The sequence below is a fragment of the Schistocerca serialis genome, chromosome 4 (assembly GCF_023864345.2).
Source record: "Schistocerca serialis cubense isolate TAMUIC-IGC-003099 chromosome 4, iqSchSeri2.2, whole genome shotgun sequence".
Taxonomy (NCBI): domain Eukaryota; kingdom Metazoa; phylum Arthropoda; class Insecta; order Orthoptera; family Acrididae; genus Schistocerca; species Schistocerca serialis.
This window is the reverse complement of record NC_064641.1, coordinates 596,921,848-596,946,694: the sequence shown is the minus strand read 5'-3', so window position 1 is coordinate 596,946,694 and position 24,847 is coordinate 596,921,848. Positions and strand designations below refer to the sequence as shown.

The following is a 24,847-nucleotide window of genomic DNA, read 5'->3' as shown; positions in this document are numbered from 1 at the left end:
TGGATTTCCTGGGATGCATCAACAACCTTATGTTTAAGGAATCTGACATACTGGTGAGCTTCGACGTAGTATCTCTATTCACTAACGTTCCGTTACAAGAATCCTTGGAACTCATCAGCCAGAAATTTGACAAAGAGACCACTAACCTTTTCAGACATGTTCTGACAGCAACATACTTCTTATTTGACGGTGAATACTATGAGCAGACAGAAGGAGTAGCCATGGGGAGTCCACTCTCACCCATTGTTGCAAATATGTACATGGAACATTTCGAGGAGGAAGCTCTTGAATCATTGATATTCATTGCGAGATCTGTGCAGTTTATGGAGAAATCATTATGAGTGATGGAATGGTAAGAAAGTGGGTGACAGCATTTAAAGATGGCCGCAAAAATGTGCATGATGAACAACAGAGTGGGCATCCTTCCGTCGTTAATGAACGTTTGGTGCAGGAAGTGGACAATAAGGTGAGAGAAAACAGATGCTTTACGATTTCCTCCTTGTGGGATGACTTTCCTAATGTTTCTCATAGTGTTTTTTATGGCATTGTGACTGAGCACTTGAATTACCGAAAATTGTGCACATGTTGGGTTCTGAAAAAGTTGACGGATGTGCACAAAACCAAATGTTTAGACAGTGCATTGACTTTCCTTGAATGGTACCACAATGATGGTGATGATTTCTTAAGCCAAATTGTTATGGGCAATGAAACGTGGGTGGCCTATGTCACACCAGAATCAAAGCAACAGCCCATGGAATGGTGGCATTCAGATTCACCCAGAAAAGTGAAGTTTAATCAAACAATTTCTGCTTGGAAAATAATGTGCATAGTTTTTCGGGACATAAAAGGGGTATTGCTTGTGGAATTTCTGCCTCGTAATGAGACAATCAATGCAGCAGCTTACTGTAAGACATTGCACAATCTGCACCATTCAAAAGATGTGGCAAGTTGAGCAAGGGCATTGTTTTGCTGCAAGACAATGCCCGTCCGCTTGTGGCAAATCAGACCAAAGATTTCATCACATCTTTTCGATGGGAAACTCTAGATCATCCTCTGCACAGCCCCGATCTTGCGCCCAGTGACTACCATCTGTTCCTGCACTTGAAGAAACATCTGGGCGTCAGATTCTTCAAGATGATGACAAGGTCAAAACAGTGGTGATGCAGTGGTTTACAAGTCAGGCGGCAGACTTCTATGAGGAGGGTATTCAAAAACTGGTACAACATTATGATAAGTGCCTCAATATTGACGGAAATTATGTAGAAAAGTAGATTAAGGTACAGGCTTTCATGTAAAAATAAAATTATTGAGATATCTTAGCATGTCTTTTTTTAATTTCAAAATGGTAATTACTTACAAAACACGCCTTGTATTTTTTATTTCTTACTTAGACAAATCATTTCTATAAACATTTGACCTTCTTTTGAAATTTTGTTATGTTTTATTTCTTTAGACAGTGACCCATTCATTATACATAGAACATGTAAATATGGACTTATTTTCTGGAGTAATAATTTTCTGACGATTCACTAAATGGCAATAGCACATGATTGTATAGTAATGTGAGAGATAGCTGTTTTTTTGTGGGAGCAGGTGGTTGGTGTTGGTGTGTGATGTAGATCCATAATGTACTTACATTTCTGTCATCTTTGTAATTAGATTATCTTATGTGGTCTTCATCTATAGTATGCATGTCATGGCAGTGTTACCTTTTACTTTGGTAAATGATTTGTTATGCTATATCTCCTTTGAGTGGTAAACATATTTGGTAGCCTAGAATGAAATTTTCACTCTACAGCAGAGTGTGTGCTGATATAAAACTTCTGGCAGATTAAAACTGTATGCCAGACTGAGACTCGAACTCGGGACCTAGGTCCCGAGTTTGAGTCTCGGTCCGGCACACAGTTTTAATCTGCCAGAAGTTTCATATTTGGTAGCCTATTCTTTTGGGGTGGTGAACCTATTTTTCCAGTAACAGTAAAGATTTTTATATTATTTATGCATATGTGGTGTAACTTTGGTAGAGTACCATTGCTTTTAGATTTTTTATTAATGTAAACATGACTGGAGAATATATGTGCCCAATGGGACTGTTTTATGCCGTGTATATAAAATGATGTAACCATGATACAGAATTACTGCAATTAAATTTTCTTTCATTTATGTGCATAGAATATGCACACCTTGTAAAATCTGTTTGACTTACTGTATCTAAAATTATGTAACTATTATGGAAATTTACAGAAATATTGTGCTTAAAATCTGTTAGTCATCTAAGCAAATAATTTGAAAAAGCAAAACAATGTATTTTAATGTAAAACTAACAAAGCAAATATTTATTGTGTATGAAAAGGATAATTGCTTCTCACCGTATAGTGGAGATCCTGAGTTGCAGATAGGCACAACAAAAAGACTGCTAGAAACTGAGCTTTCGGCCAATGAGGTCTTCACTGGAAATGGACAACTTACATAGGCAAACACACATATGTTGTGTGTGTGTGTGTGTGTGTGTGTGTGTGTGTGTGTGTGTGTGTGTGTGTGTTTTGCATGTTTCTGATGAAGGGCTTGTTGATTGAAAGCCCACTTTCTGACAGTCTTTTTGTTGTGCCTATCTGTGACTCAGCATCGCCACTATATGGTAAATAGTAACTATCCTTTTCACCATAACATTATTACATTCCATACTGGATTCACAGTTGTTTGAAAGCAAATATTTACTTGGACATGCACCATAGATGCACATCATAAGCTGCTTAAATAAATAAATAAATAAATAAATAAATCTAACAATGGAAAATCCAGGCTGGAATGTAACAATATTATGAAAAGGGAAGTTGCTACTCACCTTGTAGCGGAGATTCTGAGTCACAGATAGGCACAACAAAAAGTCTGCCACAAATAAAGCTTTTGGCCAACAAGGCCTTTGTCAAAAATAGGTGACAGACACACACACACACATGCAAATGCAACTCACACACACATGACTGCAGCCTCAGACAACTGAAACCACAGTGTGAGCAGCAGGACCAATGCATGATGGGAGTGGCGACTGAGTGGGGATAAGGAGGAGGCTGGGGCAGGGAGAGGGAGGGATAGGAGGGTAGGAGTGTCAGACAGAGAAATGCTGCCGGGGAGCACGCAGGGACGAGGTGGAGAGAGGGTATGGCAGCTATCTGCAGTCAGGAGGTTAGACGAGTGGTGGAGGAGGGGGGGGGGGGGGGGTAGTGGAAAAGGCCTGTGGCCTTATTGTTATTGAACACTACCTTTCCCAATGCCTGATGGATTCCAAACCAACAACCTGTTCCTAGTCACCATGACCCAACTATATCCTCACCCACAATTACTTCTCCTTTGAAGGCATTACCTACAAAGAAATCTGAGTTATGGCTATGAGCACTCACTTGAGACCATCCTATGCTAACCCATTCATGGGCCATCTAGAGGAATCATTCCTAAACACCCAGAATCCTAAACCCCTCACCTGGTTCATATTCATTGATGACATCTTTGCAGTCTGGATCGAGGGTGACACCCTATCCACATTCCTCCAGAACCTCAACAACTTGTCCCCCATTTGCTTCACCTGATCCTATTCAACCCAACAAGCCACCTTCCTAGATATTGTCCTCCATCTCAAAGATGGCTACACCAGTACCTCCGTTCATATCAAACCTACTAACCACCAGCATACCTCCACTTTGACAGCTTCCACCCATTCCCTACCAAGAAGCCCCTTCCTTACAGCCTAGCCATCCATGATTATCACATCTGCGGGATGAGTGGTCCATCTTGAAATATACTGAGTGTCTCACTGAAGGCTTCACAGACCATAATTATCTTTCCAACCTTGTAAAAAAACAAATCTCCCATACCTTATTTTTCTAGTCTCTCACGACCTCCCAAAGTCCTATTGTCCAGCCACAGAGGAGCATTCTGCTTGTAACTCAGTACCATCCAGGACTGGAGCAACTGAATTACATCCTCCGCCAGGGTTTTGACTACCTCTCGTCATGCCCTGAAATGAGAAATGTCGTACCCACTATCCTTCCCAGCCTTCCCACAGTGGTATTCCACTGTCCACCAAAACTACACAATATACTCATCCATCCCTACACAACCTGGGCTCCCAACCCCTTACTTCATAGCTCATACCCCTGTAATAGATGTATATGCAAGACCCGTCCCATACATCCTCCCACCACCACCTATTCCAGTCCGATCACAACAATCACCTATCCCATCAAAGGCAGGGCCACCTGTGAAACCAGTCATGTGATCTACAAGCTAAGCTGCAATCACTGTGCTGCATTCTATGTCAGCATGAGAACCAACAAGCTGTCAGTCCGCATGAATGGCCGCCGACACACTGTGGTGAAGAAGCAAGTGGACCACCCTCTCCCTGAGATTACTGCCAGACATGACATCCTTCATTTCAGTGACTGCTTCACAGCCTGTGCTGCATAGACACTTCCCACCAACACCATCTTTTCTGAATTGCGCAGGGGGTAACTTTCCCTGCAATATATCCTACGTTCCCATAAGCCTCAACCTTCGTTAGTCATTGTCCTCACCCATCCAGTCCCTTCCCTGTTCCCATTCCAGCACTACACAGCCCTCATTCCATCATCCTAGTTATCTCCTTTTCCACTAGCCCCCCACCCCCACCTCTCCCCTGCCCTCCATCTAACCTCCCGACTGTACCTAGCTGCTATACCCTCTCTCCGCCTCGTGCCTGCATGCTCACCAGCAGCACTTCACTGTCCGCCTACTATCCCTCCCCCTGCCCACCACACCCTCCTCCTTACCCCTATCCAGTTAACACTCCCATCATCCACTGGTGCTGCTGCTTACAGTGTGGCTTCAGTTTGCCTGTGACTGTAGTCATATGTATGTGTGTGTGTGCGTGTGTGTGTGTGTGTGTGTGTGTGTGTGTGTCATATAGTTTTGATGAAGACGTTACTGCCTGAAAGGTTTATTTGTAACAGTCTTTTTGTTGTGCCTACCTGTGACTCACCATCTCTGCTATATGGTGAGTAGCAACTTTCTTTTTCATAATAAATCTTTTCATCACAGTCATGACTTTTTCTGTTGGAGCATAACAATGAGAGTGTGATTACCTTGGTAATTTGATTACTGTTATTTCTCATTTTTGCCATAACTTCCTTACTAGTAATATTGAGATGTCCTGCACTATATTAGAATTTTAGGTAAATATTTACTTTCTTTCATGAATTCCACTGTAGAGGACCATGCATGCCATGTAAGTTTGTTTTCTTCTCATTCAGATGTACATTGTTACCTACCCTATTCCACTGTTATAGGGTACAGATGATACTGGACAGTCTGCTGATTACAAACATACTAATGCTGTCCCACAAAGGAAGAAGGTTAAGAATTTCAGGAGAAAATATGACTCCTTCACAATGGATAGTCAACATGAGGAGCTACGTGACACTGCTATTTGTAATAGTACGCAGAGCTTGTTGGTTGGTCCTCAAGATAAAGGAGAACAGAAAGAAAGGAATGTAACTGAACAAATGTTACATAAATTTGGTAAAGATACAAAAGGGAAGAGAAATAATATTAAATATTCAGAGAGAAAAAGTGGTCAGAGTAATTCAAGAATAACACCATCAGAAGAAAGTTCAAGTTTGAGTATTCATTGTTCTCAAACCCAGGAATACAGTGCATCTAAATCAGGTAATATTGATAAAGGAAGTGCAATTCATGATTCATTAAGTAACTCCTCTGATCAGTTGCCCTCTGCAGAATATGGCAGAGATGGCGCAATAAATGTTACCGTGCCAACAAATAATCAAGAGGAAGAGTGCCAGTCCACAACCAAATCACTAATTGAGGCCAAAGAATATCAGAAATTTGATTCATGTGATCATAATTTAAGACATAACTACTTTTCTGACAGTGAAGCTTTTAAAAGAGAGAAAAGGACTTCCAGAAGAATATCTTACAGAGATCAAAGGAAGAAAAAGTTTAATGCCTCTGACTCATCAGAAAAGATCTATGAAGACATTGTTTTGCATCATAATGTTTCAGAAATGAAAAAATCACGATCTGTTTGTGAAACAACGCCAGAATGTGAAAGTACTACATCAGTGTATCATTCTAGTGAAGAAATATCTGGAACAAATTTAGTTGATAGTGAATACTCAGCTGCAGAATTGGATCAGAGAAGTAATCATTCAGATTATGAAGAATTAGCATGCAAGAAAGTTGTAACAGGTCTACCAGATGCTCAAAATAGTTCCACAAAACAGTATACTTATGAAAAAGTTATAGGTTTGTTTGTCCACAAGACTGATCATTTGAAAACTAATAACTTTATCAGACACCCCACTGTAAAAGTACATATTCTGAATTCAGAGACAGGTGAAAAACTAGAGAAAAGTGACAAGAAACGGTGTGTTTCATTCTTCCATGAAAATGATGTTGAGCACATATTACCTCTGATGACTAAACCTTACAACTTTAGAGAGAAAAGGTAAGAATAAAAGAATGTAAGTAGTTCACTCTTTTGTGCTATGTAGCTTTTAGGATAAAGAAAAATAAAAATTTCCAGTGATCTTTTACACTGCAGTTTTCCTAAGTCTGAGAGCTGCAGTGCCCATTACAGATTTATACATGGTGCTTTATTTGCCAGATAGGAGTGAATGAGAGGGTAGCTACATTCTATGTATGGAGAGGTATGTTAGTTGTTTGAGCTTTCACATTTAATGTTCTCAAAGTAACTGAGTTAGTGGACTGGTTCTTGAAGAATACATTCAAATGTTGTGTGTTGCACTTGCCCATTACTGATATTACCTGTTTAGTCCCCCTTAAACATCCCAACAACTACCACCACCACTGATATTACAATAATCATAATTTCCATTAAACTTCTTCTAATTATGTACCCTGATGCCTTTTATTTCTATGTTGATTTCAAAATATACATATTGTCTTAAAATTGATTTTATCAGTTTAATAACACAGCCAATGAATAGACAGCAAAAGTCAGTAAATTGCTAGGAAATATAATTTTCCTTAATATGATGGCAAGTTGAGCAAAATATTGAAATCATGTACAGACTTGAGATACAAAATCTGAGTTCAGTGTTCCTTATGGCCATGCCTACTTTGCCTCCAGCTGATGGTATGGGATATCTCTCTTTTTTCAATTTGACAAACAATTCAAGTGGGTTTTAATTTATCAATGCAGGACAGGGTGAGACTTCAGGACTGCATAAAATAATGTTGTACACACAATTTATATCACCTGATGATGCACGTAATTTGGCATGAAATCAGTTGTGGTTTTAATACAAAACTTACATCAGCGGGAGCAGTGTTGTTTGCCTTCTAATAAAAATGAGATCAAAGATCACTGCAGAATGCTAAGAAGCCCTTGGGAGAGTAGGGTATAATGGGTCACCCTCCTCTAGCATTACCTATATAGAAATAACCAATACCATGAATACTCTAGATTCTTGTATGGATGAACATTGTATCAGCTGTGTAGTGATATGAGAATTTCTGTGTAAATTCTAAAACCACCCAGCCTTTTACAGTCTCGAACACATGATATTCTGGATATGAGTGTGGGATGGTAGAATCCTATCTACTGTGTGTCACATGTTTGTGTGTGCAGGTTTAAAATAAGTCACAGGAAGAAAGTAGGTGCGCCCATTGGATGGCACCGACAAGTACCTGTCGGGCAATCCACAGATGTTTTAGTGAGTGTGTAAGGAAGAACCATGGAGTTTACGTGCAGCTCTGTGCTTATTGTGTCATTGACTATTATTATTAAAACAAGAACAGTGGAAAAAGTACTCATGTAGGCTCTTGACGCAACCTTGTTAGAAACAAGACTCATTTTATGATTCATTTTAAGAAAGGGCATGGTATCCAAGCCAACTTTCTTTTAACTGTAATTCAATTTGATTCTAATGTCCGACTGTATGAGAGACTTGCAGGAAGTTACATATTCATGTGGAAAGTGAGATTTTTATTGTGTATGGAGATAAAATACATCATTAGTTGATGAAAAGTAAAGTTTGTATGTCTACTTATTTCATAAGTAGAAAGAGTCTAAAAATTCCTGTACCTAGTGTTATTCAACGGAGAAGAAGTCAAGAGGGTTTCCAGCTGCTGGCTATTCAGTAAGGAAGAGTGGCTGCAAATTCCAAGTAAGTCACCTCATAGAGAATTTGAAGATGATTTGGGGGAATAAGACAATATAACACATATCCACACTCATACTTTAAGTCGTCAGAGCGTTAGAACAAGACGACTTGTGTGAAAGGACCAAGAAAACAGGAATTTTAAGCCAAAAACAAGAGAAGAAGCTATTATGTGTTGCCATAGCAACCAAACATAATAAGACAAGGGAATTACTACAAGACAATGGAATATGTTCAAGTATCCAATGGAGCAAAATTTAAATGGAAAAACATTGAAGAAATGAAAAATTCACAATGATAAAAATAGTATAGAAGATTTTGATGTATTTGTCTAAGAAGTACACATAGAACGCTTCAGCTAAGAAGATCCAGTCCGGGGAGTATGCAGCTCTCACATACATTGCAGGGATGCATACACGGGAACCAACATACATCTGATGCCGCCGGCACCAGCTGCTGTTCACCTGTGCTGACCTGTGACCACACTGCTCACCTACACAACGAGAATTCTACGCCAGGTAGGTGTGAAACAAGACTTGTTTACTTTGGTACAAAGTGGTACAAGATACTGTTGCGTAAACTGTTATTGTGTAATTATCATCTTTAAAGTTAGTTTTAAATGCTTACAAGAGCTAAGGCATATAAAAGTATGGAAAATATACAACAGGTTGGGGAAACTCAACACCCAGCTATGGCCATGAAGATTAGGAAAGAAGTGCCTGACTGGGCTGAGTTGATCAATTTAATCAAAGCTCAGAGTCTTAAGCTAAACTCATTAAATTCTCAATTAAATGCTCAGTGTGTGACTCTAAGTAAAGAACTAGACTTGGTAAATTCTCAATAAAATACTCAAATGACAAATTTAGGTTTGTTAAACAACAAAGTTGACTCTTCAAGCAAGGAGTTTAGTAATCTATTTGAATGCATGGGTGATTTGAAGACTGAATTCGATGCCATAAGTAATAAAGTGGAGAATTTAAAAGTAGATTTTAAGAATGAGTTGACAAATTCTTTGACTATTCATATAAATCATATGTTTACCAACTTTAGTCAGGAACGGAATGGTACTGTTCAGGATTTATTAAAAAGGTTAGAATTTATCATTGAGAACAAATGTAATAATGTAGAATCAGAACTTATTGAAAAGTTAGGATCTATTGAAAGTGTGTACAATTAAATATAATGATGTAAGACAGGAAATGAATACTTTGAAAGAGAGTGTAGATAAGCATAATGAATTAATGCCAATTATTCAATTGCAAATTACAGGTATCCATACACGGGTAGGTAATGTAGAAAGGAATTTCAAAGAGAAAATAGCTAACTCTGATATTATAAATGTAATTATTTTGGAGGAACAATTTGGAGAAATTATAGAATGAAAGATTACCGAGAGAATAACATCTGGGAACATATCACCTATTGCTTCTTCCAAACTTAATGATACCAGCCAGAAAGGGTATGGAGACCTGTGGAGAGAAATTAAGCTTATCCAAGACAACATAGAAAAAAGGGTAACTTTATCTAAGGTTGTGTTAACCAGTGAATACTTGTGGTACTATGAGGAAATAGTTTGATTGGCATTTAACATGAGCAAAGTATTTAGGTAAGCCAATGGAAGAAGAAGGACTAGTACGTATCTTAATTAGAAGATTGCCAATCTATGTGAGAAAAGACATCTTATGTAGTCATTAGAAAACGTTAGAAGAGTTGTTGTCTTTTGTTGGTGCACTTGATGCAATAAATAAGGACCGCAACGAAACTTTACATCAAGGTGAACGTTCAAACTATAAAAGAAATAGTGGAAATAATTTAAAAAGCTATGAGGCTAACTTATCAAAAGTCACCAGTACAATAAGAAAAGTTGTAATGACAATTATCAAAAGAAGCATCCACCTTCAAATTTAATCTGGTAGCTTCTCATGTGATGTGAAGAAGGTACTGAACAGCATATTTAGTACATGAAACAATGTTTCAGCATTTGATGTGTTTGTTAGGCAGGAAGTTACATATCTGTTGGAGCATGCGATGAGAACTCTAAGGAGGAAACTGAAAGATGTTAGCAGATCCACTCCCCCACACTGCAGTATGGCTGTACCCTGCTGGACCAGTCAATTTGCAAGAGATCATGTGTGCTGGGTATTGTACTTGAGCATCTGTTGATTACATCTGAGTTGTGTCTGACTTTTGTGAATTGTTAGCCAAGACTGCTAAAGACAGTGTTATTCAGCATAAATGCATGTAGGGGGATTAAGTTTCAAATCATTATGTAACTTTAAATCAATATGTATTTTTTCATCATTTGTAAATGAACCTTCTAGGTTTTTATGTACATAGGTTAGTTGTATGGGCAATTATCAAATAGTGTGGAAGACATTTACTAATATGGACAGTATAACAAGATGTATACATGTCTGCTTTCATACTCTGATTTTGGTACTCAAGCTACTGGTTTGTGCCCTCTTTCAAAGCCATTTGTGACACTATTTATTTGAATCTATCCTGAGTATTGCAGTATTGTATCTGATTGGATCTTCAGTTGTGGACAGACTCATACGTAGCTCTGTTTTGGGTACCACTGGTCATCGCGACTCTCTCTCTCTCTCTCTCTCTCTCTGTGTGTGTGTGTGTGTGTGTGTGTGTGTGTGTGTGTGTGTGTGTGTGTACTCAAGGAGAGTGTACAACCATTGATTGAAGCTAGATGCTTCTCAGAATTACTCTTTATACATAATTGGACTGCTTGAGATGATTGTGAGCTTTCTTCATTTTGTTTTGTCAATACTTTTTTTTTTGCTGGTTTGTACCTGGTGTAGTTTGGACTCATGGGTCGATCCCTACATTGTAAACTTAGGCCCTAATATTTTTCCATTATTTTGTTCTTTCTTGAGTTAACATATCCTTGAATATTACAGTTTATGTGGCTGATTGATTCCTACATATGATTGAGTACATTTTTTCTGGTCTGTACCCATCACTTTGAGTTTTTCGAGTCCGCTCACTCGCGGTACACTTAGGTCTGAAATTTTTCTCTTCTCTTTTGAAGATTTTGAAGGTTTGATTGTATAGATCTCGACTTAAAATTTATAAATTCTAGTAATTTACATTGTCTTTGCAATTATTTCTGCAGTTTAGTGGTGTAATGTTGTAATTTTGACCTTGTGATTTTTTGTCTTGTGACAGTGTGTTCCACAGATCTGAAAATTTAAATGCCATATCCTGACATATGTTTAGGGCATACTATTGATTCTTCTATAGATGAACATTATATCAGCTGTCTAACTGAATGAACTTCACATGATTTTTGATATGATGTATTATGTTTCGGGCTAAAATATGTAAAAAGAAATTAATTTCTTACGCTCTGTAAGTACAATTAAAATTACTCTTCTTTTAAAAATAAGTGAAATTACGAAATTGTGTCATTTTTAAAATTAATATCATCAATTGCACAGTCTAACCCTAATTATTAAATTTATTTCTGGACTCAGTTATAAAATAATGTTATATCTTGGTGATGATTCTTCTGTTGTCAAGAAAGTTTGTAAACTATTTGGATTGTTGTTAGTGCTGCAGAATGTAAGTGGTAGTTGTGGGCATGCCTCTGATGGAATCAGATGTGTTTTTGATTGTGCCACCAATAATGTAATTTTTGGTGTGATTGAAGTGATAATTGTAAAGTCGGTGTGATTTAGAAGAATGGAATAAAATAAAAAGATATTAATAGCAACAGGCAAATCTTCATCAGTTATTTCATCTTCAGGAACCTAGAATGTTAAAAAAATTGCAGCCTCAAGAATGTACCCCTAGACACAACAAGGATTAGAGCCAACAACAAGAAGAGAAAATCAAGAAAAGTAAACAGTTCTTCTTTTGTATATCTTACACCTCTTGAAGTTTTCAAAATTTGTCCAAAGACAGAGAATTTCAATAATGATATGTGGGAGGATAAGATTACAAATGGAAACCACAGGGTAAATCTTCTGTGGATTCCCAGTCACTCATGAATTGATGACAATGAACAAGCCAACAGACTGGCCATGACAGGCACAACTCCATTTATTTGGCTGGAGCCTGCCTGAACCTCAATAAGGTGGTGATAAAACCTAAAATATGTAGCTGGATCAGCAGGTAGCGTGTAGAATATTGAACTGTGGGGAAAAAATTATAAAAATAAAAATGTCAAGCTAATCATTCTGAAACCATGTTTCGAGAGATGGTCTGTAATCGTGTGCTTGAGCAGCAAATAGATTAAACTCATGGTTGGCTCCATGACTAGCCATAGGAACTTTAAGGAACACTTACAATGACAGTTATAGAGGAAGGAGCCCCTAGACTATGTGGTGTGGGAGATGAAATCGTGCAACATCTAATCTTCCAATGTGAAACTCTGGAGAGCAAGAAGACATACAGGGTGGTCCATTGACAGTGACCAGGCCAAATATCTCAAAAAATAAGCATCAAACGAAAAAACTACAAAGAACGAAACTCGTCTAGCTTGAAGGGGGTAACCAGATGGCGCTATGGTTGGCCCGCTACATGGCGCTGCCATAGGTCAAACGGATATCAACTGTGTTCTTTTAAATAGGTACCCCCATTTTTTTATTATACATTCATGTAGTACGTTAAGAAATATGAATGTTTTAGTTGGAGCACTTTTTTCGCTTTGTGATAGATGGCACTGTAATAGTCACAAACGTATAATTATGTGGAATCACGTAACATTCCTCCAGTGTGGATGGTATTTGCTTTGTGCTACATTACCCTTGTTGAAATGGACCACCAATTGCAGAAAAGGTCGATATCGTGTTGATGTATGGCTATTGTGATCGAAATGGCCAACGGTCGTGTGCTATGTATGCTGCTCGGTATCCTGGATGACATCATCCAAGTGTCCGGACCATTCACTGGATAGTTATGTTATTTAAGGAAACAAGAAGTGTTCAGCAACATGTGAAACGTCAACCATGACCCACAACAAATGATGATGCCCAAGTAGGTGTTTTAGCTGCAGTCGCGGCTAATCTGCACATCAGTAGCAGACAAATTGCGCGAGAATCGGGAATCTCAAAACCGTCGGTGTTGAGAATGCTACATCAACATCGATTGCACCCATACCATATTTCTATGCACCAAGAATTGCATGGCGATGACTTTGAACGTCATGTGCAGTTCTGCCACTGGGCACAAGAGACATAACGGGACGATGACAGATATTTTGCACACGTTCTATTTAGCGATGAAGCGTCCTTTACCAACAGTGGTAATGTAAACTGGCATAATATGCACTATTGGGCAACAGAAAATCCATGATGGCTGCGACAAGTGTAACATCAGTGACCTTGGCAGGTTAATGTATGGTGCGGCATTATGGGCCCCATTTTATCGATGGCAATCTAAATGGTGCAATGTATGCTGATTTCCTACGTAATGTTCTACCGATGTTACTACAAGATGTTTCACTGCATGACAGAATGGTGATATACTTCCAACATGATGAATGTCTGGCACATAGCTTGCTTGCGTTTGAACCGGTATTGAATAGAATATTTCATTACAGGTGGATTGGTCATCGAAGCACCATACCATGGCCTGCACGCTCACTGGATCTGATGTCCCCAGATTTCTTTCTGTGGGGAAAGTTGAAGGATATTTGCTATCATGATCCACCAACAATGCCCAACAACATGCGTCAGCGCTTTGTCAATACATGTGCGAACATTATGGAAGACGAACTACTCACTGTTGAGAGGAATGTCGTTACACATATTGCCAAATGCATTGAGGTTGACGGACATCATTTTTAGCATTTATTGCATTAATGTGGTATTTACAGGTAATCATGCTGTAACAGCATGTGTTCTCAGAAATGATAAGTTCACAAAGGTACATGTATCACATTGGAACAACCGAAATAAAATGTTCAAACATACCTATGTTCTGTATTTTAATTTAAAAAAAACCTACCTGTTACCAATTGTTCATCTAAAATTGTGAGCCATATGTTTGTGACTATTACAGCACCATCTATCACAAAGCAAAAAAAGTGTTTCAACTAAAACATTCATATTTCTTTACGTACTACACGAATATTTAATAAAAAATGGGGGTACCTATTTAAAAAAATGCAGTTGGTATCCGTTTGACCTATGGTAGTGCCATCTAGCGGGCCAACCATAGCGCCATCTGGTTTCCTCCTTCAAATTAGATAAGTTTCATTCCTTGTAGCTTTTCCGTTTGACACTTATTTCATGAGATATTTGGCCCAGTCACGATTAATGGAGCACCCTGTAAAATATTCAGGTCAGTAATGGCTGAAGAAATCATGTCTTATAAGGAAATAGTAAAAGGTCTCCTAGTACTTCTTAAGGGTACCGTTTGGCCAGGAAGTAAACCACACAATAAACACAGGTTTGGTGAGGGCAGCAGTGGGCTAAGACCACTGCTGTTTTTGTGTCCATACATAAATCATATCAAACCAAATTAATATTATTGATGCATCTGTATTGGGTAAAGCAGATTGACAAATCTTTGTAGTGGATTTTCCATATTAAAAAGACAAATTGATGCAGAAAAAACTGTGTATTTGTACAAAATGAGACTTTTACTATATCTCAACATAATCACTGTCACTGTTAATACAATTGTTCCAATGATGAACTAATTTTTTACATGTGCTGCAAAGAAGTCTTTTTCTTGTTGTTTGAGCCACGTTTTCATAATTCTTTGACCTCCTTGTTGTTGCTGAAATTTCTTCCATGTAAGCCTCCTTGAGTGGATCATACAAATGAAAATCTGCGGGAGTCAATTCTGGACTGTATGGAGTGTGACATAGTATGTCCCAACACATTTTTTAAAAACAGTTTCTAATGTCAGCTGGTTGGTGTGAGGGTGAGAACTGTTGTGTAGCAATATCATACTTTTTTTTTCTTTCTTTTTTGAGATCCGCAACATTTTTCTCTCATTGCTGGTTTTACTTTGTTTATCAGCTTGTCGAAGTAATAGGCACTTCCAAATAATCTTCCAAATAATCACTGAAGATGCTTGATTTCTGAATTTCTTTTGGTCAAGTGAGCTGTTTTGCTTCCATTCCATGCTTTGTCTTTTCATATCTGGTTCAAAATGGTGAACCAAAGTTTCATCACATATTAAAATCTTATTTAGAAAATGGTCACCTTCCATTTCATAACATTCTTCGAAGTCTGTATACACTTTGAATCTTGTTTCCTTTCATTTTTACGTTAACTCTTTCAAGGACCCACCTTGCACTTGGTCTCCTGTACTTTAGCTTGTTACTGACAATTTTTATGAACTGTGCCAACACTTACTGCAACTGTTTTTGCTATATGTTCAACTTTAACATGCTATTCTTCTTGAATAATGTTGTCAGTGTGGGTTTCAAGTGAAGGAGTTGACAATTCAACTTGCCGTCCAAGATGTTGCTTATCAGTCACTGAGGTTCAACCATTTTTAAACTGTTTTACCTACTTATAAAAATTTCTGCAGTTCATACAACTTTCATCATACTGTAAAATCATGTGAGAAAAGATTTTAAGCAGTATTTCACCTTCAGGGAGTAAAAAAAAACATCATCAATGAATGTTGTTGAACTAATGTGGAACTTCAGATAGACACTACATCATTAAATGCACACTACTGACGTTATAACCAAAACAATTTTTTTCCATCAACTGTTCTTAGCTCATCCTAGTGATGCCAACCTGAAGTCATGAAAGTACTAAACTCTTTCTACAAACTGTTCATTTCTACATCAATTTGTCTTCTGATTATTGAATGTCTCTTGTATTCAGCAACAGTGAACCATAAAAATAATGTATGGTCATAAGAATATTTTATGAAGTAGATAACTACACTTCTTGCAAGGGCTTCATCAAGTTTCTTAGAATTCTTACATGTACTTCCCAGTTATTTTACTAATTAATAGTGTTATAGTGTTTGTGTATAATTACAGACATAAATTGTAGATGAACTGCAGCTTACATATCCCCAATTTAAGAAAAAGAAAGACAGAGAACTGCACTGACTTGCTCTGTATTAGCTTTTATTATTGGTTAATGGATATGTTACTTACTTCACACACTAACACACAGTGAAAAATGTGATAAACCTTGGTACTTTTTTTTTACGGGAAGACACTGATGAGCCAAAATATTATGATCAACTTTTTAATAGCATCCACCTTTGGAACATAATACAGCTACAGTTTTGCATGACACTGATTCATAAACTGTGTGATAGGTTTCTGGAGATGCATAACACCTCATGTCTACATGTGTCACACAGTTCCCATAAATCATGGGCTGGTAATTTGTTGGAACAGAATGTACCATATGTTCCATTGGATTTAGATAAGGCAAATTTGGTAGCCAAGACATCAACATGTGTTCACTATCAAGCTCCTCACTTGATTGTCTGATGATTATGTCCTTATGACATAGACAGTTATCCTGATGGGAGAAGTCAGCACCATCGGGGAAGACATCAACCACAAAGGAAGCAGTTGATTGGGTCACATAGGCCACACTGTCATGGTGCCTTTGATGACTATTATAGGTCCTACAGAGAATGGGATGAATGTCGCCCATTGCAAACCCACCAGACAGCATCCATGGCATGATGCAGTTCCAAGCAGGCATTCACCTATAATATAGCATATCTGAAGTTAATTATCCATGTGGTGTACCAAGAAACAAGATTCATATGAGCCAGCAACACATTTCCATTGATCCATGGTCCATTCACAATGATCCTGTGCTTACTTCAGCTGCAAACGATGATGTAATTGGTCAACATGGGTTATCTGTTGCTGAGCATGTTCAACAATATGTATTGAATGGTGTGCTCATAACACCTGTGCACACACCAACATTTTGTCAGATATATTATAGGTCCTGGGTAAGTCTTCAACTTCCATGTTCTGTAATGAGGCTTGGAAGTTCAACACGTTGTTTGCTACACATGATTTCTCTGTCCGATGCTCACGAAAGTAGCACACAAACAGCATACCAACTTCACTGTTTCTGAGATGTCCATTACCAAGTGCCAGACCATAAAAATCTGTCTTTATGTCACTATGTCAGTAGGCCTCCCCATTTTTGCCTTTTTCATCACTAGGATGATTTCTCATTGTCTCTGCTCTGCTTATATACTTTCCTTACTGCATCTTATATGCCACCAAGAGGCATTTAGTCCTGCGGTGTCCAGGATTGTAATGTTTTTGTTTACCATTAATGCTTCCTGTTCTGCAGGTCCATTAAAAATAAATTACTAGAATGCTGAATAAGGAAAGCTTTTATCCTCACACACTGAAGTGAACATAAAATAGTTTCTTTTTAAAGAAAAATATGTATTAATAACCAAATTCTTCTGAAACATTTTACAATGCAGCACATCATAATTCACTCTAATCAAGCAGTTTTATAAAATTCCTGTAAGGAATAGCAGTAAATGAACCAGGCAAAAAGGAATACAAACGTCTCAAAAATGAGATTGACAGGAAGTGCAAAATGGTTAAGCAGGGATGGCTAGAGGACAAATGTAAGGATGTAGAGCCTTATCTCACTAGGGGTAAGATAGATACAGCCTACAGGAAAATTAAAAAGACCTTTGGAGAAAAGAGAGCCACTTGTATGAATATCAAGAGCAGATGGAAACCCAGTTCTAAACAAAGAAAGGAAAGCAGAAAGGTGGAAGGAGTATATAGAGGGTCTATACAAGGGTGATGTACTTGAGGACAATATTATGGAAATGGAAGAGAATGTAGATGAAGATGAAATGGGAGACACGATACTGCGTGAAGAGCTTGACAGAGCACTGAAAGGCCTGAGTCGAAACAAGGCCCCGAGAGTAGACAACATTCCATTGGAACTACTGACGGCCTTGGGAGAGCCAGTCCTGACAAAACTCTACCATCTGGTGAGCAGGAAGTATGAGACAGGTGAAGTCTCCTCAGACTTCAAGAAGAATATAATAATTCCAATCACAAAGCAAGCGGGTGTTGACAGATGTGAAAATTACCGAACTATCAGCTTAATAAGTCACTGCTGCAAAATACTAACGTGAATTCTGTACAGACGAATGGAAAAACTGCTAGAAGCCGACCTTGGGGAAGATCAGTTTGGATTACGCAGAAATGTTGGAACACGTGAAGCATTACTGACCCTACGACTTATCTTAGAAAATAGATTAAGGAAAGGCAAACCTACGTTTCTAGCATTTGTAGACTTAGAGAAAGCTTTTGACAATGTTGACTAGAATACTCTCTTTCAAATTATAAAGATGGCAGGGGTAAAATACAGGGAGCGAAAGGCTATTTGCAATTTGTACGGAAACCGGATGGCAGTTATAAGAGTCGAGGGGCATGAAAGGGAAGCAGCAGTTGGGAAGGGAGTGAGACAGGGTTGTAGCCTGTCCCTGATGTTATTCAATCTGTATATTGAGGAAGCAGTAAAGGAAACAAAAGAAAAATTTGGAGTAGGTATTAAAATCAATGGAGAAGAAATAAAAATGTTGAGGTTCACCGATGACATTGTAATTCTGTCAGGGACAGCAAAGGACTTGGAAGAGCAATTGAACAGAATTGACAGTGTCTTGAAGGGAGGATAATAGATGAACATCAACAAAAGCAAAAGGATAATGGAATGTAGTCGAATTAAGTTGGGTGATGCTGAGGGAATTAGAATAGGAAATGAGATACTTAAAGTAGTAAAGGAGTTTTGCTATTTGGGGAGCAAAATAACTGATGATGGTCAAAGTAGAGAGGATATGAAATGTAGACCAGCAATGGCAAGGAAAGCGTTTCTGAAGAAAAGAAATTTGTTAACATTGAGTATAGATTTAAGTGTAAGGAAGTCGTTTCTGAAAGTATTTGTATGGAGTGTAGCCGTGTATGGAAGTGAAACATGGACGATAAATAGTTTAGACAAGAAGAGAATAGAAGCATTCAAAATGTGGTGCTACAGAAGAATACTGAAGATTAGATGGGTAGATCACATAACTAATGCGGAGGTATTGAATAGAATTGGGGAGAAGAGGAGTTTGTTGCACAGCTTGGCAAGAAGAAGGGACCGGTTCGTAGAACATGTTCTGAGGCATGAGGGGATCACAAATTTAGCATTGGAGGGCAGCGTGGAGGGTAAAAATCGTAGAGGGAGACCAAGAGATGAATACACTAAGCAGATTCAGAAGGATGTAGGTTGCAGTAAGTACTGGGAGATGATGAAGCTTGCACAGGATGGAGTAGCATGTAGAGCTGCATCAAACCAGTCCCAGGACTGAAGACAACAACGACAACAAGGAATAGCAACATATTTCAAGAAGTTTCAGCAGATTTTCTTAAAAAAATTATGTGGGTCAGTAATACTGAATTTGATATTGGCTGAAAGAGCATTATTCACTTGGAAACAATGCAATTTTGGATGAAGCTGAAAGTTTTAGCAATCTCTGCAAATTATACATATTTTTAGTTTTTGGTTGTCTTATAGATTGTTCCTTCTGTACAGTCTAAAATTCTGGACAGCAAAAGACATGAGAGGAAGAATGTCAATGAAATGTCATGGTGAGAATGTCCGGCCATTTGAATAAGTTTCTGAAGAAACTCCTCAGGAGATCTCTATGCATCTTCATCTACATACATTCTCTGTAAACCACTGTAAAATTCATCACAGAGGGTACTTCCCAGTGTACTAGTTATTAGGGCTTGTTTCAATTTCACTCACTTATGAAGTGCATGAAGAATAACTATTTAAAAGCCCAAGTATGTGCTGTAATTAATCTAATCTTCTTCTCACAATCCTTGCTGGAGTGATATTTAGAAGATTGTAGTATATTTCTAGATTCATCATATAACACTGGTCCTTGAACTTTGTTAGTAGGCTTTCTCAGGATAGTTCGTGTCTATCTTCAAGTGTCTGTCAGTTCAGTTTCTTCATCATCTCTGTGACACTACCCCACAGTTCAAGAATGTATGACCATTTGTGCGGCCATTCTCCATATAGTACAATATCCCCTGTTAGTCACAAACACTTGAGCAATATTCTTGGATGGGTGAATGAATGATTTGTAAGCAATGTCCTTCTGTTCATTGATAGAATACTAGGAAACTGCAAAACTGCACAGAAGTCTGCCACCTGTTTTACCTGTGACTGAGTCTATGTGATCATTCATATTCATATCCCAAAAAATTGTTACACCTATGTGTTTGTATCTGAATGAGTTGACCAATTCCCATTGTGAACTGTTAATAATGTAGTCAATGGAATGCATAATTTTTTCATATTATGAAGTTCACAGTTTTATATTTTTTACCATTTAAAGTGAGTTGCCATTCCTTGCACCATTTTGTAGTCTTATCAAGATCCAACTGAATTTTTTTGCAGCTTTCTTCAGATAGTACTTCATTGTAGATAGTTACGTTACCTGGGAAATGTCTGAGGTTACTATTAATATTTTCTGCAACATTATTTATAAAGATCACAAATAATGAGGGTGCAATACAAAATTTTCTGGCACACACCTGACATTATTGCTACATCTGTTGATGACTCTTATAATGTTCTGACATCTTAAAGTGTGAAAGTAGGTGTGGGTTATACTGATTTATTTCCTCAAACCACATTCCACTTCTTTATGAGGTGACTTACTTGGAATTTTGCAACCCCTCTTATTTATGGGATAGTCGGCTGTTCGAAAATCTCTTGACTTTTTCTCTGTCGAGTAGCACTATGTACAGGAACTTTTAAGCCTCTTCCTAATTATAAAATGAGTAGACATACAAACTTCCCTCTTCATCAGTAAACAATATATTTGATTTTCATGCACAATATAAGTCACCCTTTCAACATACATATGTAACTTTCTGTAAGTACCTCATACCGTTGAACATTAGAAACAAAATGAGTTACAGGTAAAAGAAAGTTGGCTTCACTACCATGACTTTCTTCAAATGAATCAGAAAATGCATCTTGCCTCTACCAAGGCAGAGTCAGGAGTCTATAAGAGTACTTTTTCAACTGTTCTTGTTTCACATAACAATAGACAGTGACACAATAAGCACAAAGCTGCATATAGATTCCATGGTTCTTCCGTACACACTTGCAAACACCTTTATGTATTGGCTGGCAGGTACTTGTCAGTGCCGTTTGACTGCTGCATCTACTTTCTTCCTGCAACTGATTTTAAACCTGCACACACAAACATGTGATGCGCAGTGGGTAGGATTCTAGCATCCCACACTCATATCTAAAATATTGTGTGTTCAAGATGGTAGAATGCTGAGTGGGTGTAGAATTTACACAGAAATTCTCGAATCAATATATATCCCCCCCCCCCCCTCCCCTCAGATTGACCATGCGATATTTTATACATAAACATTATGCAAGTAATATCACTCATAATAACATTTCATATCTTAACAGTATACATTTTTTAGATATGTTTCTATACATATCTCTCCTTTCCATAACAATTCTCTGTCCTCTCTGGAACAATCTTTTGCTTATTGTTTCTCTATTATTTTCTTATTTTACTTTGTTATTAAAACATGAGCATTTATTTGTTGTTTTAGTCAGCTTTACTAATATTGTGAGGACTCTTTTTCTTTTCTTTATTTCCTTTTTCAATCAGAAATTCCAGGGGTTTATGACACTTGAGTAATCTATTTTCTATTCTTATCTTTTTGTACTACCTTTTTCCTAGTATGTACTATTTTCATTAGTTGTAGCTAGGAGGAACTCTGGGCAAAATGAAGGTGTTCTTTAGACACTCATTTACTGCCATGAAACATAATAATACTAGTCGTTCATAGGATTTACACTTTCCAGAATAATTCCTATAAAATTTGTGACTTTTGTCATGATACTGTCCCCTTCTTCTAGGATCAGCACCTATTCCTTGCTTGTGGGTTGACCTTATGAGAGCACTTCCTTTTTCAATTCTGGCAGGAACTCCCCTTACAAAATATCTCTGTTTTTTAGGCCACAGATCATCCTGTCTCCACATAGGTACATCTGCCCTTTATACTTAGTGAATGCCGGGTACACCCCCCTTATCCTTTCTGAGTAGGCCTCACGGTTCATTACTCTAATATACGAGGGCAGTTCAATAAGTAATGCAACACATTTTTTTTCTCGGCCAATTTTGGTTGAAAAAACCGGAAATTCCTTGTGGAATATTTTCAAACATTCCCGCTTCGTCTCGTATAGTTTCATTGACTTCTGACAGGTGGCAGCGCTGTACAGAGCTGTTAAAATGGCATCTGTAATGGATGTGCATTGCAAACAACGGGCAGTGATCGAGTTTCTTTTGGCGGAAAACCAGGGCATCTCAGATATTCATAGGTGCTTGCAGAATGTCTACGGTGATCTGGCAGTGGACAAAAGCACGGTGAGTCATTGGGCAAAGCGTGTGTCATTATCGCCGCAAGGTCAAGCAAGACTGTCTGATCTCCTGCGTGCGGGCCGGCCGTGCACAGCTGTGACTCCTGCAATGGCGGAACGTGCGAACACACTCGTTCGAGATGATCGACGGATCACCATCAAACAAATGAGTGCTCAACTTGACATCTCTCTTGGTAGTGCTGTCACAATTGTTCACCAGTTGGGATATTCAAAGGTTTGTTCCCGCTGGTTCCCTCGTTGCCTAACCGAACACCATAAAGTGCAAAGGAGAACCATCTGTGCGGAATTGCTTGCTCGTCATGTGGCTGAGGGTGACAATTTCTTGTCAAAGATTGTTACAGGCGATGAAACATGGGTTCATCACTTCGAACCTGAAACAAAACGGCAATCAATGGAGTGGCGCCACACCCACTCCCCTACCAAGAAAAAGTTTAAAGCCATACCCTCAGCCGGTAAAGTCATAGTTACAGTCTTCTGGGACGCTGAAGGGGTTATTCTGTTCGATGTCCTTCCCCATGGTCAAACGATCGACTCTGAAGTGTATTGTGCTACTCTTCAGAAATTGAAGAAACGACTTCAGCGTGTTTGTAGGCACAAAAATCTGAACGAACTTCTCCTTCTTCATGACAACGCAAGACCTCACACAAGTCTTCGCACCCGAGAGGAGCTCACAAAACTTCAGTGGTCTGTTCTTCCTCATGCAACCTACAGCCCCGATCTCACACCATCGGATTTCCATATGTTTGGCCCAAAGAAGGACGCAATCCGTGGGAGGCACTACGCGGATGATGAAGAAGTTATTGATGCAGTACGACGTTGGCTCCGACATCGACCAGTGGAATGGTACCGTGCAGGCATACAGGCCCTCATTTCAAGGTGGCATAAGGCCGTAGCATTGAATGGAGATTACGTTGAAAAACAGTGTTGTGTAGCTAAAAGATTGGGGAATAACCTGGTGTATTTCAATGCTGAATAAAACAACCCCTGTTTCAGAAAAAAAAGTGTGTTGCATTACTTATTGAACTGCCCTCGTACATTTCTATGTATACTATAATGAAGTATCTTCAGGTAAAGCTGTAAATCTATTTTAAACTTTGCATTCATTCTTTAATATATCACTCACTCCCAAGAGTCCTCCTCTAGTTATCAACTTCTATACCGTCAATAGACATTATGTCAATATATACTACTTACATCCCACTATCCTTCAATTCATCAGAGTTTTTGTTGCACTGATGTTGCTTATGCCTTTTTTATTTTATAGTTGTTCATTATGTGTGGGCACCTCTCCTTATGTATATTCGGTGCAGAACCATCATAACTCCCCATATATGTGCACATAATTCCCTGTGCACACATCTTTTCTCCTACAACACCCGGCAGTTCTCACATTGTGACAGGCTTTGCCTTATGTAATTTAATGTTTGTGTAGAAGTGTATATTTGTGTATATGTGGATGTGTGTTCATGTAGTCTGATTCTTCAGCCTTCTTATATAAAGATAAAATGTAGTTTCTTAGTAACCAGGGAAATAAGGAAGGAATTTAGTGACAGAAGTTTATGAATATGGAAAGAGGAAAAAGATAGACAGGTCCTCAATATGAGAAGTAAGAAAGGAAAAAAGAGATGTGGTTGCTGGGATCAAAGAAGAGAAAGAAGATAGCATCAAAGGCAGGAAACCCTTCCCACCCCTGTTCCCCAGGATCTCTACCTCTTAGGTACTTGAGTGAGATGCAGGAGGAAGGAGGTTTGGTGCTAAATTGTCTCCTACAGAATGGACTTGTCTCACCTTCACCCTTTGATGTCCCCGAAGGAAATCCTAGCAACCCTATGGAAACGGCAAATAAAGAAGATTCAGGAACACTTGTTTGTGAGGGTTGTTTGAAAGGTGTGATGTGTGTTTTGTGTTAGTCATGATGTGTCTGTTCTTGTAAATCATGCTTTTAGGTACAATACCCACCCCTTTCAAAATTTATTCAAAACCTCCCATCTATATCACATCTCATAAAAGGTATAAAATACTCTATACAAAATAGAAAAGCTACACATTTCGGTATAACAATTGTTCTGTTAGTCACATCATATTACATTTTCCACAAATGTAATGCTCTATTCAGTGTATTTCGTCTAGATATCACTTTTTTTTCTGTGATTCTCTTAAATTGGTCTCTATTTTATGGTCATATCCGGTTTTCTAAGAAATAAGATTTTAGAATAGTTTTAGATTTTAAAGGAATTCAGTGCAGGAAACCATTTG

At 38.2% G+C, this 24,847-nt stretch overlaps 1 protein-coding gene across 1 annotated transcript in view; it reads left to right on the top strand.

Moving 5' to 3' along the window:
• The window catches only part of LOC126475358 (jouberin-like), a 270,176-nt gene that overhangs the window by 56,314 nt on the left and 189,015 nt on the right, over nt 1–24,847 (top strand). The window contains exon 2 of the mRNA XM_050103172.1: nt 5,322–6,499. Within this exon, the coding sequence (XP_049959129.1) occupies nt 5,322–6,499 (1,178 nt within the window). The remainder of the gene's footprint in view (nt 1–5,321; nt 6,500–24,847) is intronic.